This window comes from Pelecanus crispus, chromosome 2 (genome assembly GCF_030463565.1).
Source record: "Pelecanus crispus isolate bPelCri1 chromosome 2, bPelCri1.pri, whole genome shotgun sequence".
NCBI lineage: Eukaryota > Metazoa > Chordata > Aves > Pelecaniformes > Pelecanidae > Pelecanus > Pelecanus crispus.
In genome coordinates, this window is record NC_134644.1 from 31,624,661 (window position 1) to 31,637,813 (window position 13,153).

Here is a 13,153-nt window from a genome sequence, read left to right on the forward strand (position 1 = left end):
ACATTTCAGAGGATTAGTATTGTCCTCTACAATAACATCAACACTGTCCATGTTTTGTTAGCTATCCAGAACAGTCATTTTATAAGTCAGCTTTAATTACTGAATTCTTTCTTCTCCAACAATTCTATTTTTAAAATATTTTCAGTGCACCAGAATTTCAGACTGAGGGAAATGTAAAGCAAATATAGGCCATGTAACATGTACATTATTGCAGAATGAGCAATACAAAATCCAATATTTCATCCTTCATGGGAGACTATGTATTGTTCACTCGGCAATAAAGTATATAAATTACACTTTGATTTTCTTCTTTCACTTCTCTTTACCATGCCTGGTGTGCTGATGTGTCAAGAGAATTTTCCTTTTTGAAGTTTTGCTGACAGTGTTACAGAACCATTTTCTCTGGAGCACCCTTCTGAAACTTGTTTTTTGAAACCCTTTTTATACTGTACCAATTTTGCTACCTCTGCAAAAAATGTTACTCGCCTGAGGGTTTTTCTTCTTCTTTCAGTCATGCTGCCAGGGGGCTGATTGTTTCTGATTGCTAAAGTCAAAACTCCCTGAAAATGGACTATTCAACCTGAAGAGCATTTCACATGAGCACGGCAGGTTTTCCAGTCACCTTACTTGTCTATATTATTTAGTAACACAGTTACTGTGGGATGAAGATTATAAAATCATCTGAGCTGGCTGCATTGACAGCCTGGGCAGAAAAATAATTCTATTGCTTCTGGAATGCCAATCACAAAATAAAGCATTTGACCACTTAGTGAAGAGTGCAGCGTAAATGAAACAAATGGGTATATAGATGACACACACAGGTAGGTCTCCAAAGCCAAGGTATCAGTGATGGAATATATCACAAGTCATTTAACCAAGTTTTCTTGCTTTCCCTATACAACTGGAAAAAAAGATTCTATGTTAAACTTGATGGGAACACAATTCAAAATCCTTTGTGTATTTACAACATAAAATTATATCCATTAGACATCAAAATGTCCACTGCATCATTGTATCATTTTCTCTCCTGTGAAGAATTGTTCCTATATTGTATTATCTGTTGTTTCACTGCCTCAGGCAAGAGGGTTTCATCCATTTCTCTGCTACAGCCTGCAATGTGCATTTATGGTATAATACACTGAGGTATTTGAAATTAAGACAGCATTACTGATCTGAGCAACTTCAAGAGCGAGTGTAAAGATGATGAGTAAAGTACGCCATTGACTTCCAATTATACTTTGACTTTCTTTACCATTTATCAGAGCCTCAGCACATGAATGTTCCCACACACACACTTGTTTTTTAAAAAATATGGCAGGTCTGAATTGTTTAACCTTACAAAAACTTGGGGGCTTTCAAACAGAGCAGCTGGCTGCTATCTGCTAGCAACTGATACATTTAATAAATTATTCCCTGTATTTAAAGGCTAATGATGTTCCTGGGCTAGGCACAGTGTGGGCTGCATGATGCGAGGCTGGAAAAGGAAGGAGCAAAGGCAACTTCTTCCCGTACCAGCACTGAGTCAGTGCTGCAGCCAACACCTGGGATTGCCTGAGCAATCTCATTTTGAGATTCCTTGTGCAGACATTCATCCAAGTGTGGGTCAAAATCTGAAAGAACTGTAGAAAACCAGAGCTAGAAGAGACCGCAAAAATCTATGCAGTCAGCCCCTCTTCCCTAACCAAAGGTTACTGGAAGTGCGTCATTACTGACACATACATTTCTATCCTATTCTTATAAACCTTCGAAGAAGGATATGCCACACATTCCCCAGGCAATCTTTTCTAGAGCTTCTCTGTTCCCAGTATTGAGAAGTCTAACCTCATTCAACACTGCTGTGATTAGCCCATTATCGCTTTTCCTATACATCCGTAATATATAGACAATAGCTCATTCCATTCTTCCTTGTGACAGGTTTTTGCATACTCATAGACACTTCACATTTTCATTCATATGTCCCTCCTTGCAGCTAAATAACCCAAATATTTCAGTTCTTCCCTTAAGCCAGGGACCTCTCATCGTTTTTCTGTTTTACTGCTGGGTCCTTTCTTGAAAGGAAATATATTCGAAAAATGTTTACTACACTTGAAAAACTATAATATATGGTTTCTGATAGGAAAGGTTGAAGTGATTACAAGTTCCACGACAGAATGTTTAACTGGCACAACAAAAACTCCAAAGTAAAATACCCTGAAAAAAGTTCATAAACACTAACCTAGCAGCAATGGGTGTCAGCCTCATTCAGCAAGATATCTTAGTCATTTCACAGTTGAAGTAAAATTGATTAATCATGTATTGAACTAGAGGGAAGGAAATAGAAAGAATCACAAAGACAGAAAAAGGCAGACTAGACTGAAAGAGGATTTTTGAGTTGGACAAAAACATTGCAGGGGATGGGAAGAAAAAAACATGAGCTAGCAAGAGAACACCAGGTAAAACAAACAAGTGGAAGATAATAGGGTTGCACAAAAGTACACAGAAGCCTATGGAAAGAGTTATCAAAACATCTGTGACTGCCCAAACTTTTGAAAAGTAAAATAATAAATAAATAAATAAATATATCAGGAAAAAACAGACAGACAGCATAAAGGTGCAGATGAGAAAGAAAAAGAGGAAGTACATAGAAGAAACAAAAGAGGTTTCACAGTCTCCCTTTCGTGAATTTTGCCATAGGAATCAAGAAGGACAAACAATATTTCACGCTCTTCTATTTCAAAACAAAAGGTACTGGAAAGAATAGATACCACCTTCTCAGGCAGCAACTTTGTCTCTGTTGACCCAGCCCAGTTTCCTGTTAGTCTTTGTGCCCAGAGCCTTAAAAGCAGTAACGTCACCTCTTCCAAACATGCATGACTTGTTAGAGAGTGAAAACATCCCTGAGCCCACACAAACAGAGCAGACATTTGACAAATATCTTCAAGCTTTTGGGGGAAATCTATTTAGACAAACATAGGCTAGGGAGTTAGTAGAGTTTAACAGCGCACATTTATGCAATGCTCAGTATGATCACCAGCACAGTTTGCATGTTTTATGTCATAGAAACATCCTGAGCTTGATAAGTGATGTTCATATTGGAAATAGCATGTGCTCCATGTTCAGATTCAGGATTGTGTGAAATAATTCCAGTGTGCACTTATGCATGCTTTACTTCAAGCAGAGAAAAATAAAGATGTGCAAATTAATAAATAGTGATTACCTCAGAGCAGCAGTTTTCCCATTTCTGTGAGTGCATGTCACCTGCCTGGTTTGGTACCCAATTTGTATGTCCCAATATTTGTTCTCCTGTCTATTCTGTCTGTTTCGATTCCTCTTCTTCTTAATTAACTCACGAGCCTCAGGATCCCGAACTGCCTTTTCTCTGTCCTTCTCCTTGTCTTTGTTCTTCCCTCGTTTCCTCGCTTGCCTTATTTGTCTTGAATGGGGCACTGAGCATGCACTCCAGGGTCCCACGTTTAGGCTGTAGAGGCTTTCTTCAGCAGTGCACGGGCTAGACTGACAGATCTGAAACTCGGTGAGGTTAGGACAAGCAGACCCACCGAACTGCGGTGGAGCCACAACGTGCCGAGTTCGATGCTGAAGCCCGTTGCCGCAGGTCTTGGAGCACTCCGACCACGCGGCAAATTCGGCCACGATGCAGTCCTGCCGGCACGGGATGAGGCACGCCTGCTCCTGGCGGGGCTTCGGCTCAAAGTACTCACAGATGACATCCTCAGCTGGCACCCCGTTGGACTTCTGGATACAGGTGATGTCCCTTGTCTGGATCCCTTCTTCCCCTCTGAGGCACTCCACGGGCTTCTCGTGGCTCCGGGAGAGGACGGGCCGGCACTGGTTCCAGCTGCCGATCTGCCAGTCGTATAGCTCCTTGTGCCAGTCACAGACCCGAAAACAGCTCTGCTGGTTGTCCGGCCGATCCGGCTGCTTGCAGTTCGTGGGCAGTGTGGTCCAGCCCTCCACGTGGGCACACCACACGGCTCGCGTCTGGATGCCACCCGGGCCACATTCATCTCCCATGCATCTCCCCCACGGACCTGGAAAACAAGAGAAGATGCTAACATTGCACGCTTAATTGTTTCTCTGCCATGGTGCAAAACCAAGCTCACAGAACCAGGTTTGCATTTCCTACAATTTCATTCTTGGAGAAACTCGAACTTGGAAAACACAAAACAAGTACGGGATTATTCTTCGTCTCCAATTTTTATGATTACAGGTACATTTCACTTTTTATCCTAGACAAATTGAATATTTAATTTCAAGACCATACACAGGAATTAATCACATTGGAGAACTAAGAACTAAGCAATCACAAAGTCATCACGTAGGTTTGACTAGCAAGATAGGAGCCAAAGTCCTCCCCTCCAAGGCATGAATCTAATCTTCTCTCTCACCTGCATGAGTACCCTTTCCTGGACTGTTCTGGTTTTTGATTCACATTTCTACTGCACTATTCTTTATACCCTGATGCAAATTAATACCACATCCTCTTCCTTCCATATTGTGTTAAATAATGAGAACACCATAATACATTTTGAAAAATAGAGGTGATTTTGGGTAGGCCACTTCTATTCTTTCCTTTATTATAATCAAAATTAAAATATTTGTTCCACATAATCTGTGAAATCGTTATATGGAATAAGTTCTTGAAGACAGAGACATACCAGCTGGTAACTCTCCAAAGAACAGAAGTGATTGTTTTTTTAAAATCTCTAAGGTCTATGGTAAATACTTGACATGTTGTTACAATTAGTGTCAACAAAGCCAATAAAACCCTATATCCCTGAAAGCTGGTATGTTGCTTTTTCCACTACTAAAACCTGTAATTTTCACCTGGTTCAACTCACAAAATCCACAAATCAGAAGGTAAAAACCCTGTATTTTATAGGTTTTTTTAAGACCTCCCCTCATACACACCATGCATTGACTTACTATGAAAGCGGAAAAGAAAAGCAGTTCAGAAAAGAACCTGTAACCACTTCCCAAAGAAAAGATGCCTATCTGCAGACAGTTGGGCACACAGAAGACATTTTTGCTGACTGAGGAGTGCTCATGTTCCATGAAGAAATTGGGGACCAGGCTATGCAATCCTCATTCATCTGAATGACCCCAGTAAGAAGACTATTTGTGTGAGTAAAGGTGTGGGAGATGCCAGGCAGGTTAACAGAGTAATTCTGGTACTGCACAAGGGTAAGTTAAACGAAGGCAGGAACAAATTATTTACAACACTTTCTTATTGAATGATTGGAAGGAGTATGAAGCCACATCTTATTACTGATTCCCAATGAGCTTTAAAACTCTCATTGACTTCAACACAATTTTCAGCTGTTCATCCAAAATTAACTTCAGTGGCAGTTTGGGAATGTGCTGATGATAGGCTATACACTTAGCCTCTGCTCCTCATTGCCTCTTTTTTAAGAGGACACTACAGCTGAACAGTTTGTTTGTAGTTCTAAAATCCTAAGCATTAATACTCGATAGCAATGCTAGCTGGCAGAGACCAATCCAGCCCCTGGAAACTCCTCCATATTTTTTGCAGATTAAGTCTCAATTAGGGTTTCCAAGGTTTAGCTTGCTATCTAGAAAAATAAATGTATATTAAATACAAATACATTTCAGTTTTCATTTCAGCATGATTACCCTACTTTATCTTTAATCAGCCACAAATGACATAATCATTGTTGTATTTAAATCTATTTACACTGAGTTGAGATATCATTTCCCTAGAACACCACTTCGAATACTTGCCAACTTTAAAAGAATAGATTGCAGAAAATCTCCAACTAAAGCAGAGATACTGAAATAATCAAGATTGAAATAAAGCTAAATTGTCCATCTTGCAAATTACAAATTTCTGTCTTATCAGATCACTGCACCTTGTGTATATTATGTGTGTTCAGCAAAGAAATCCCTCTTTTTAAAGATCAGGTCTTTACTGTACTCCAGATGAAGAGTTTGACCATTTGGGATTCTACCAAATTTCCAATCATCAATTATCAAGAAATCACATTGTACCTAAAAATTGTGCTTGACGTCTAAGTATCTTGAATCCAATTCACTGACATGTTTATACTAATGCTAATTAGTATAAATTAATTAATTTATACTAATAAAAATCTCAGCCTTAATGCACTAACTACTGCCTTTGGCAATGTAAATATGAAAAAAAAAATCTACGTGAGTGTGATAATTGCGCAAAAATAAACTCTTTCATTAGATTGCAAGAATGTTGTTTTTAGAACTGGATCCAAAATAACAATGAGGTGCACAGATAGGCTTATGTATTAAACTGCATTATTTTGCTTTTGCTGTGAAGTAGTATGCAATTTTATAAAAGCACTGCCAGTGAGTACCAACAAACCACATTTATGTGAACCTTGGAGCAAACTACTACTCAGCACCTCTAGGTTCATGTAGTTGTTGACACAGAGCTATTAGTGATGTATCTGACCCTCCCCCTTATCTACATTAAGTTGATTTTTAAGTATAAATACAAAATAATCTGTTTAGAGTACAAGGCTGCAAGTACTCCAAAAGCTTAAATTTTCACTCTACTGCACACTTCTTTATATGAATATGACAGGGCCCTAAAGCAAGCCACAGCTTTGGGGCAGGGATCCGTTTAGGCTTTTTCCTTAGTGAGGTCCCTCCAATGAGTAAAGGGCTTCCACACTTGACCAAACCAAATTTCATTTGTGCAGAGACTTAAAACTTGTGGAGGTGGAAGGTGTTAAAGAAAGCAAGCTGAAAGGAAAAGCAAAAAAAACCCAAAACAAACAAACAAACAAACAAAACCCCAAAAAAAAGAGTTATACACAATTCTTCCCCTGCCTGCTGAGCCTCTGTGGTGACTCTGTGCTTCCCTCCCATACAGTGACTTTCTGGGTGGAAGGAAACTCTGTCCTGTGCTCTCCGGCCTCTAGAAATCGCTCTCTCCCTGCAGGCTGGCCACCTACTCCCTGCCATACCCCTCACTCTCTCAAACTTTCTCTCTTTTCTATACTATCTCGCCTATCTTTGTAGATGGCTCCACCAACAACTACTTCAACAAATGTAATGCCAATCAGGAACAAAAAAGTGTAACCGGTATCATTCTTCACAACTAGTGACATTTCTCTTTGGGGTTATGGAAGATATAGGAATAAAAAAAAAAGAAAAAAAACCCTAACACTTCCATACTCAGTGTTGTTTTAGAATAAGAGCTTCAACCTAATTTCTAATGAATTAATTTCACAATACCTGTGAATATCTCAGCAATCTCAACAGCTTACTTTAACCCAGCTGTCTTATTCAGGGAGAAGAAGAATTGCCATTTTGTTACTTTCTTTAGGTTTTAAAAAATTAAAAAATAAAAGTATTTCTACCAATATGAACAGAAACTTGCTTTGACCAAAATTACTCTGAGAAACACCGAAACTTTTTTTTTCCTTTTGAAAACAATGTCTGGCATCCACATTAACCAACATTTCTGTCAGTTTTCAGTTGCACACTGCTTTGAAATCTTCAGTTAAGTTATCCACATTTTCTTGTAGGATCACAAGTCACTGTTGTTAAGCACTTGCTGAGGAGCGTTGTTGCCATACATTCTTTATGTGGACCTGACAAAGAGAGAGAGAGAAGCTCCTCTGTAATTCCCTTTACAGGTAGCCATCTCTCTCTACCAACTATAAAAAGAGCCTGCAATAATTCACTTCTAACTTAAGTGGCCCCACACACATTGCAAGCCTCATGGCCAGACGTCGTTCTCATTTGAAAATAATCACAGAAAAGCAAGAAAAGAAATGTCTCTGAACAGAGTAAAGAAGCTTTGCAACTTCGTCTGAATAACAAGAAATGCATCCCAAAGTAGTCCTAAACCACTGTCAATTTCTTTTCTCATTGCCACAGGTTGAAGAGAAAGCACCCAGCACATTCTTACAATATTTCTTTGCCTGTAGGTCAAGACATCACTTAAGGCTGGAAAGCTGCCTGGCTGAAAAGGACCTGGGGGTGTTGGTCGACAGCCAGCTGAACATGAGCCAGCAGTGTGCCCAGGTGGCCAAGAAGGCCAACAGCATCCTGGCTTGTATTAGGAATGGTGAGGCCAGCAGGAGCAGGGAGGTGATTGTCCCCCTGTACTCGGCACTGGTGAGGCCGCACCTCGAGTACTGTGTCCAGTTTTGGGCCCCTCAATACAAGAAAGACATTGAGGTGCTGGAGCGTGTCCAGAGAAGGGCAACAAGGCTGGTGAAGGGTCTGGAGCACAGGCCTTCTGAGGAGCGGCTGAGGGAACTGGGGTTGTTTAGCCTGGAGAAGAGGAGGCTGAGGGGAGACCTTATCGCTCTCTACAACTACCTGAAAGGAGGTTGTAGTGAGGTGGGTGTTGGGCTCTTCTCCCACGTAGTTAGCGATAGGACAAGAGGAAATGTGCTCAAGCTGCACCAGGGGAGGTTTAGGCTGGAAATTAGGAAAAATTTCTTTACAGAAAGGGTGGTCAAGCATTGGAACAGGCTGCCCAGAGAGGTGGTGGAGTCACCATCCCTGGAAGTGTTCAAAAAACGGGTAGATGTGGCACTTTGGGACATGGTTTAGTCTAGTCTGCCCTTGACTGGTTTAGTGTGGACTTGGTAGTGTAGGTTAATGGTTGGACTGGATGATCTTAAAGGTCTTTTCCAACCTAAACGATTCTATGATTCTATGATACATGACCAAAAAACAGTGAAGGCAGAGGCTCTGAATGATCCTCAGAAATATGAGAGAACCACATACAGATCACCTGCAACATGCTTTCTATATTATACATCATATCATTATTGTGGGCAGTACATTTACCACAACATTTGTAAATGTGGAACTTGGGGATAAAATTAATCTCACAAAAACTAGGGTGGCATAGATATACAACCCAGCAATGAGAGAGATCAGCAGAATGCAATGTAAAGAGTCTCACCCACCACCATCGCTTAAAGGCTGCAGGAGGTGGGGGGTGGCTGCTCTTTCACAAATCCTCAGCTGATGTTAAGCACTAGTAACAACAACAGAAAGTCTTTAGGAAAGCTGTCGAGCCTAATCATGGCCTCACATGATGTTTTAATTTGCTCTTTATGAATATTCTTTAGGTTCTCTCTTTCCCAGTGAAGCAGTCGTTCACGCAGACACTCTGCTCTCCCTGCTGTGCACTGATCCAGTTATGCCTGGGCAACAGGACGTATGTGTGCTCAAACCATTTCACACTGGGGAAAAAAAACCTGCTGCTGTGAATGCAAAGTAGTTTTTCTTAGGATTTTGTTTTAAATGTATTTAGATGAGCGAGTCAGAGTTTACCTGTAGTGAACTGTACTTGTCTCATGAAAATACCATCATTTATCTGCTTTTTGTTTAATCAGCATATTACAAATGGCAATTACAGAAATAAATAGGAAGCTTGCTTCTTTTTTGTTGTTGGGAGTTGTCACTGAAGTCTTAGGGAGTTTAAAATGTCATTTGTAATTCTTTGTCTTCTAAAGAGATTACTGTAAAATACAATATTAAGATTCCCTCTAAGCTTCTGGAGGATTAACATTTATTTTTGTGGAGCAGGAAAGTAAGTGAATTAACCATTACTGCAAGTTTATTCTGAAATTTCAGGGAGTGATCACAATGGGGTCAAAAAATCAAGACAAAACCCCCAGTAAAGCACGGATAGCTTTGCAGCTAACTGAGAACAAAGCAAGCTATTGTAGTATTTAATATCTATTAATATTGTTTCCAGTACTAAAATTATCTCTGTTTGAAGAAGAAAAAACTTATTTTGAACTTTGATCCAGGGCAAATAAGGCTATATGAAAATCCCTTGAGCTTTTCTCCACATACAAATACAAAAAAATAGAAAAACCAAGCCCCCAAATACCCCCAAACATAAAACTCAGAACGTGTCTTAAAACATTGAGCAAGACATGACTCCCTTTTTTAACAAAAGAGGGTTGCACCACTGATTTCATCTGAATTTTGCTGTATGTTCCGTGAAAACTAGTTTTGACCCATCTTGTGTTACTGGTTTGGTGCCTGTAAGTAGCATTAACAGTTTAATGCCAGAGAGACTCGGACTGCACAAGACAATGAGCAGCTTAGTTTTCAGTATTTTGAGAGGATTGTATTTAAAGATACTATTGAGAGACTGATTAGTAGAAATCTACTTTTCCTAAGTTCAGAAACAAGCTAACCTTAGCCAGTATCGGACACCTTAAATTTCTTTGTATTATGAGAAGGCTGAGATGAAGGCCAAGAAGGTTAACTGGGTGATACAGGTCTGAGAGTCAGAAGGACACCAGTATTACAAGATACAGTTCCAGCCTAAGCAGTAAATCTTGAGAGAGGTCAAAAAGACACAGATCAAGAAGTCTTTGAAGGACTCAGGAGATGACAGTGAATGCAAACTGCAGCTCCTGATAGCAAAGCCGGTCAAGGAGCGGGATGAACAGCAGGCCACTGAGAATATAATAACCTCAGAGCTGCCAGCAAAATCACTTGCAGATCTGCTTGGCTAAATTAAAATACAATAAGCATGTCTATAAGTTGGTACAGTATACCTATATTATCTATATTTGCTTTACACAATTATGGTGGCAAAGGAAAGACAACTGCTGCCACAACGGACTATTATTTTTAACACAGGCAGTAGCCAACCGCAAAATTCTAAAAAATGAAACTGCGTTTCACTGATACAGACACTATTACACTGGGAATAAGTAATACAGCAAAATGCCATAATTCTAGATAAATTATTGATTTTTTTTTTTTTTTTTTAATATAGAATCTGAGATGCTGCCAACACAACAAGCTGGCCACATATGGAGAGACAGATTCTGTAATTTATACTATCAGGAGCGCCAAGACAGAAGATGATCACTGACAGACAAAACCTTTATTTTTGCCTCTTTCCCACCCACTGCAGGACACGCTGGGTGCCGTGTGACTTGCTGCCTGCTCTGTTTGCCAGCCAACTCTCCCCTCCAGGAGTGCTATGGATCACCTTGATTGTCATTTCTATTTAATGCTTTTGTCTTTCTCAGCTCCTCTTTCAGAGATTGAAAAGAACATGCAAGGCAGTGTCTGCATCAAAGAAAATGGATTCAGGATTTGAAAGAGAGATAAAAAAGGAAAGGATTCTCAGCATAATAAAACATAACACCTGTGATTCAGAGGAAGATAATGGAGAATCAAATATGCCTACAAATTATTTGACTCCCAGGTCAAAGTTTTTATTTTCTGATAGTATAAGGGAGAGTGTAAACCACACTGCAGTTCAAATAATTTCAGAATCTGAAGAACAAGTTGTTCACATTTCTCAAATTAACAAGGAAATACAAAAATTAACATTAAAAAACAGTGATGTAGATTAATCTAATCTACAAATTTCACAGTTTCCCCAACTTTCCAAGGCACACTTTCAAACAATGGGATAAAGATAAAGGCAAAGTTGAAAGTATATAAAAATCAGCCACTTAGATATCCTTCTATATTCTGTGCACATAATTAAGGCACTTTATAAGTGTGGGCCCTTTTATTTTTCCCCTCTTAATATCGATTGGGAAAATACACTCACACATGTTCCTGATGCTATTAATGGCATGGTAATTAACATTATCCATCTGTTTTCAAATTTCTCTTAAAACCATGAATGTAACACACATGAAATAAACCATAGAGTAACCATATCAGTTTAAATTCTGACATCAACATCACAAAAAGCATAAGACTTAGGCAATGTTTTCCTAACTGAGCATTTTTATACTAGAACCTCACAAATTACTGGAACCAAATTTTATTTATTTGCCTCCAGCAAGTACTCCTTTTGTATATTAGAAAACTGGTGGGTCTAAAACAAGAAAATATTCTGAATTTAACATGCTTTCCCAGTGTTGATACAGTGACCTCCTGTGCCATAATTCATGGTAGCTTTAACACCACATTTCACTTGGTAGAGGGGGTTTTTGTCTGCTTTGTGCTTTTTTTTTTCCCCTTAACATTGTGACAATTATAGTAGATATCGATTTTTTTTTTTCATCGGTTACAAACATGGGGAGGGTAAAAAGTATCTATTTCTATAGTACAAAAAATTACATAAAGAAACAAAATGGTCTCAAAAATTTTCTCCTTTATTTAATATAATGTTAGTTCTTCATCCCCTAGACAGTCAGGTCTGAAAACCTAATTCAACACTTTTTTTTTTTATAGTTTTCTTTTTTTTTTTAAAGAAGATAACCCAACCACCTCCTTATATTTGTCACTGTTTAATATTTATTTTGTTGGTCTGGCTGTGCAGATTCAAATTTTTAAATAAACTGCATCAGGGCTCACACTTTTCATACCGTATTTCTTCCCAAAGTAATTTGAATGTACAGTGGCGTAACACCTTGAAAATCGCTATCTACACCAAAGCTATCAAGAGTCTCCAGCTCGCAACAGTGGTGCAACATGATTATCTGAAGTATATGCTAGCACATACACAAACATGAAAGGCTGACAGCTCAGATAGCGCAGAACTATCTGGCTTTGTGTTGTTGTCATAACCTGTAATGAAATCCTTTCCTTTAGGCTTATTATAAACTTAAGCTAATTCTCAAAACATTATTCAGTTTTAAAACAGTTCTTCCTCCAAGCCTTTTTTTTTTTTTAATCATGAGTTTCTCTAACTATTTTTCCTTGACATGGCATAGCAGTAGCAGCCAAAATGAATATTGAATGAATACACGAAAGGAATACTTGATGCAGCATGCTTTAAAAAGAAATAGAGCTTCTATGTTCTACAAAGCAATTACATTGCTTTGAGCCTCTAAGTCATGTAAGAAATACTTCCGATATTGTAAGATACTGAATACAGTTTCTTCTAGCCCACAGTCTGTTTACATATAAAGCTGGTTCATGAGTATTTCTTAGTTTCATTAGAGGTGGTGTTATAACCATACTAACGTATTCCTCACACTCCTCTCCTTACGTTCTCTCTAGTCACGCTGCTGGCTGAAAAGCCAGATAACGCTCTTTTCGACAAAATGATGATTCCCATACATAGCAAACACTCTTGCAGGCTTTGTAAGTTGGATGAAAGGCTTTATTAACCTTTGCTTGTATCTGTCCCACACATGACTGTTTTGGTTTTTTCTGATTACTAACAGTTGAAAGCTGCTCTGCATTTCCTGCGTGA

At 39.0% G+C, this 13,153-nt stretch overlaps 1 protein-coding gene across 1 annotated transcript in view; it reads right to left on the bottom strand.

Moving 5' to 3' along the window:
- Positions 1 to 13,153, bottom strand: part of THSD7A (thrombospondin type 1 domain containing 7A) — a 208,456-nt gene that overhangs the window by 121,145 nt on the left and 74,158 nt on the right. Inside the window, exon 2 of the mRNA XM_075705432.1 lies at positions 3,197 to 4,028. Coding sequence (XP_075561547.1) covers positions 3,197 to 4,028 — 832 coding nt within the window. The remainder of the gene's footprint in view (positions 1 to 3,196; positions 4,029 to 13,153) is intronic.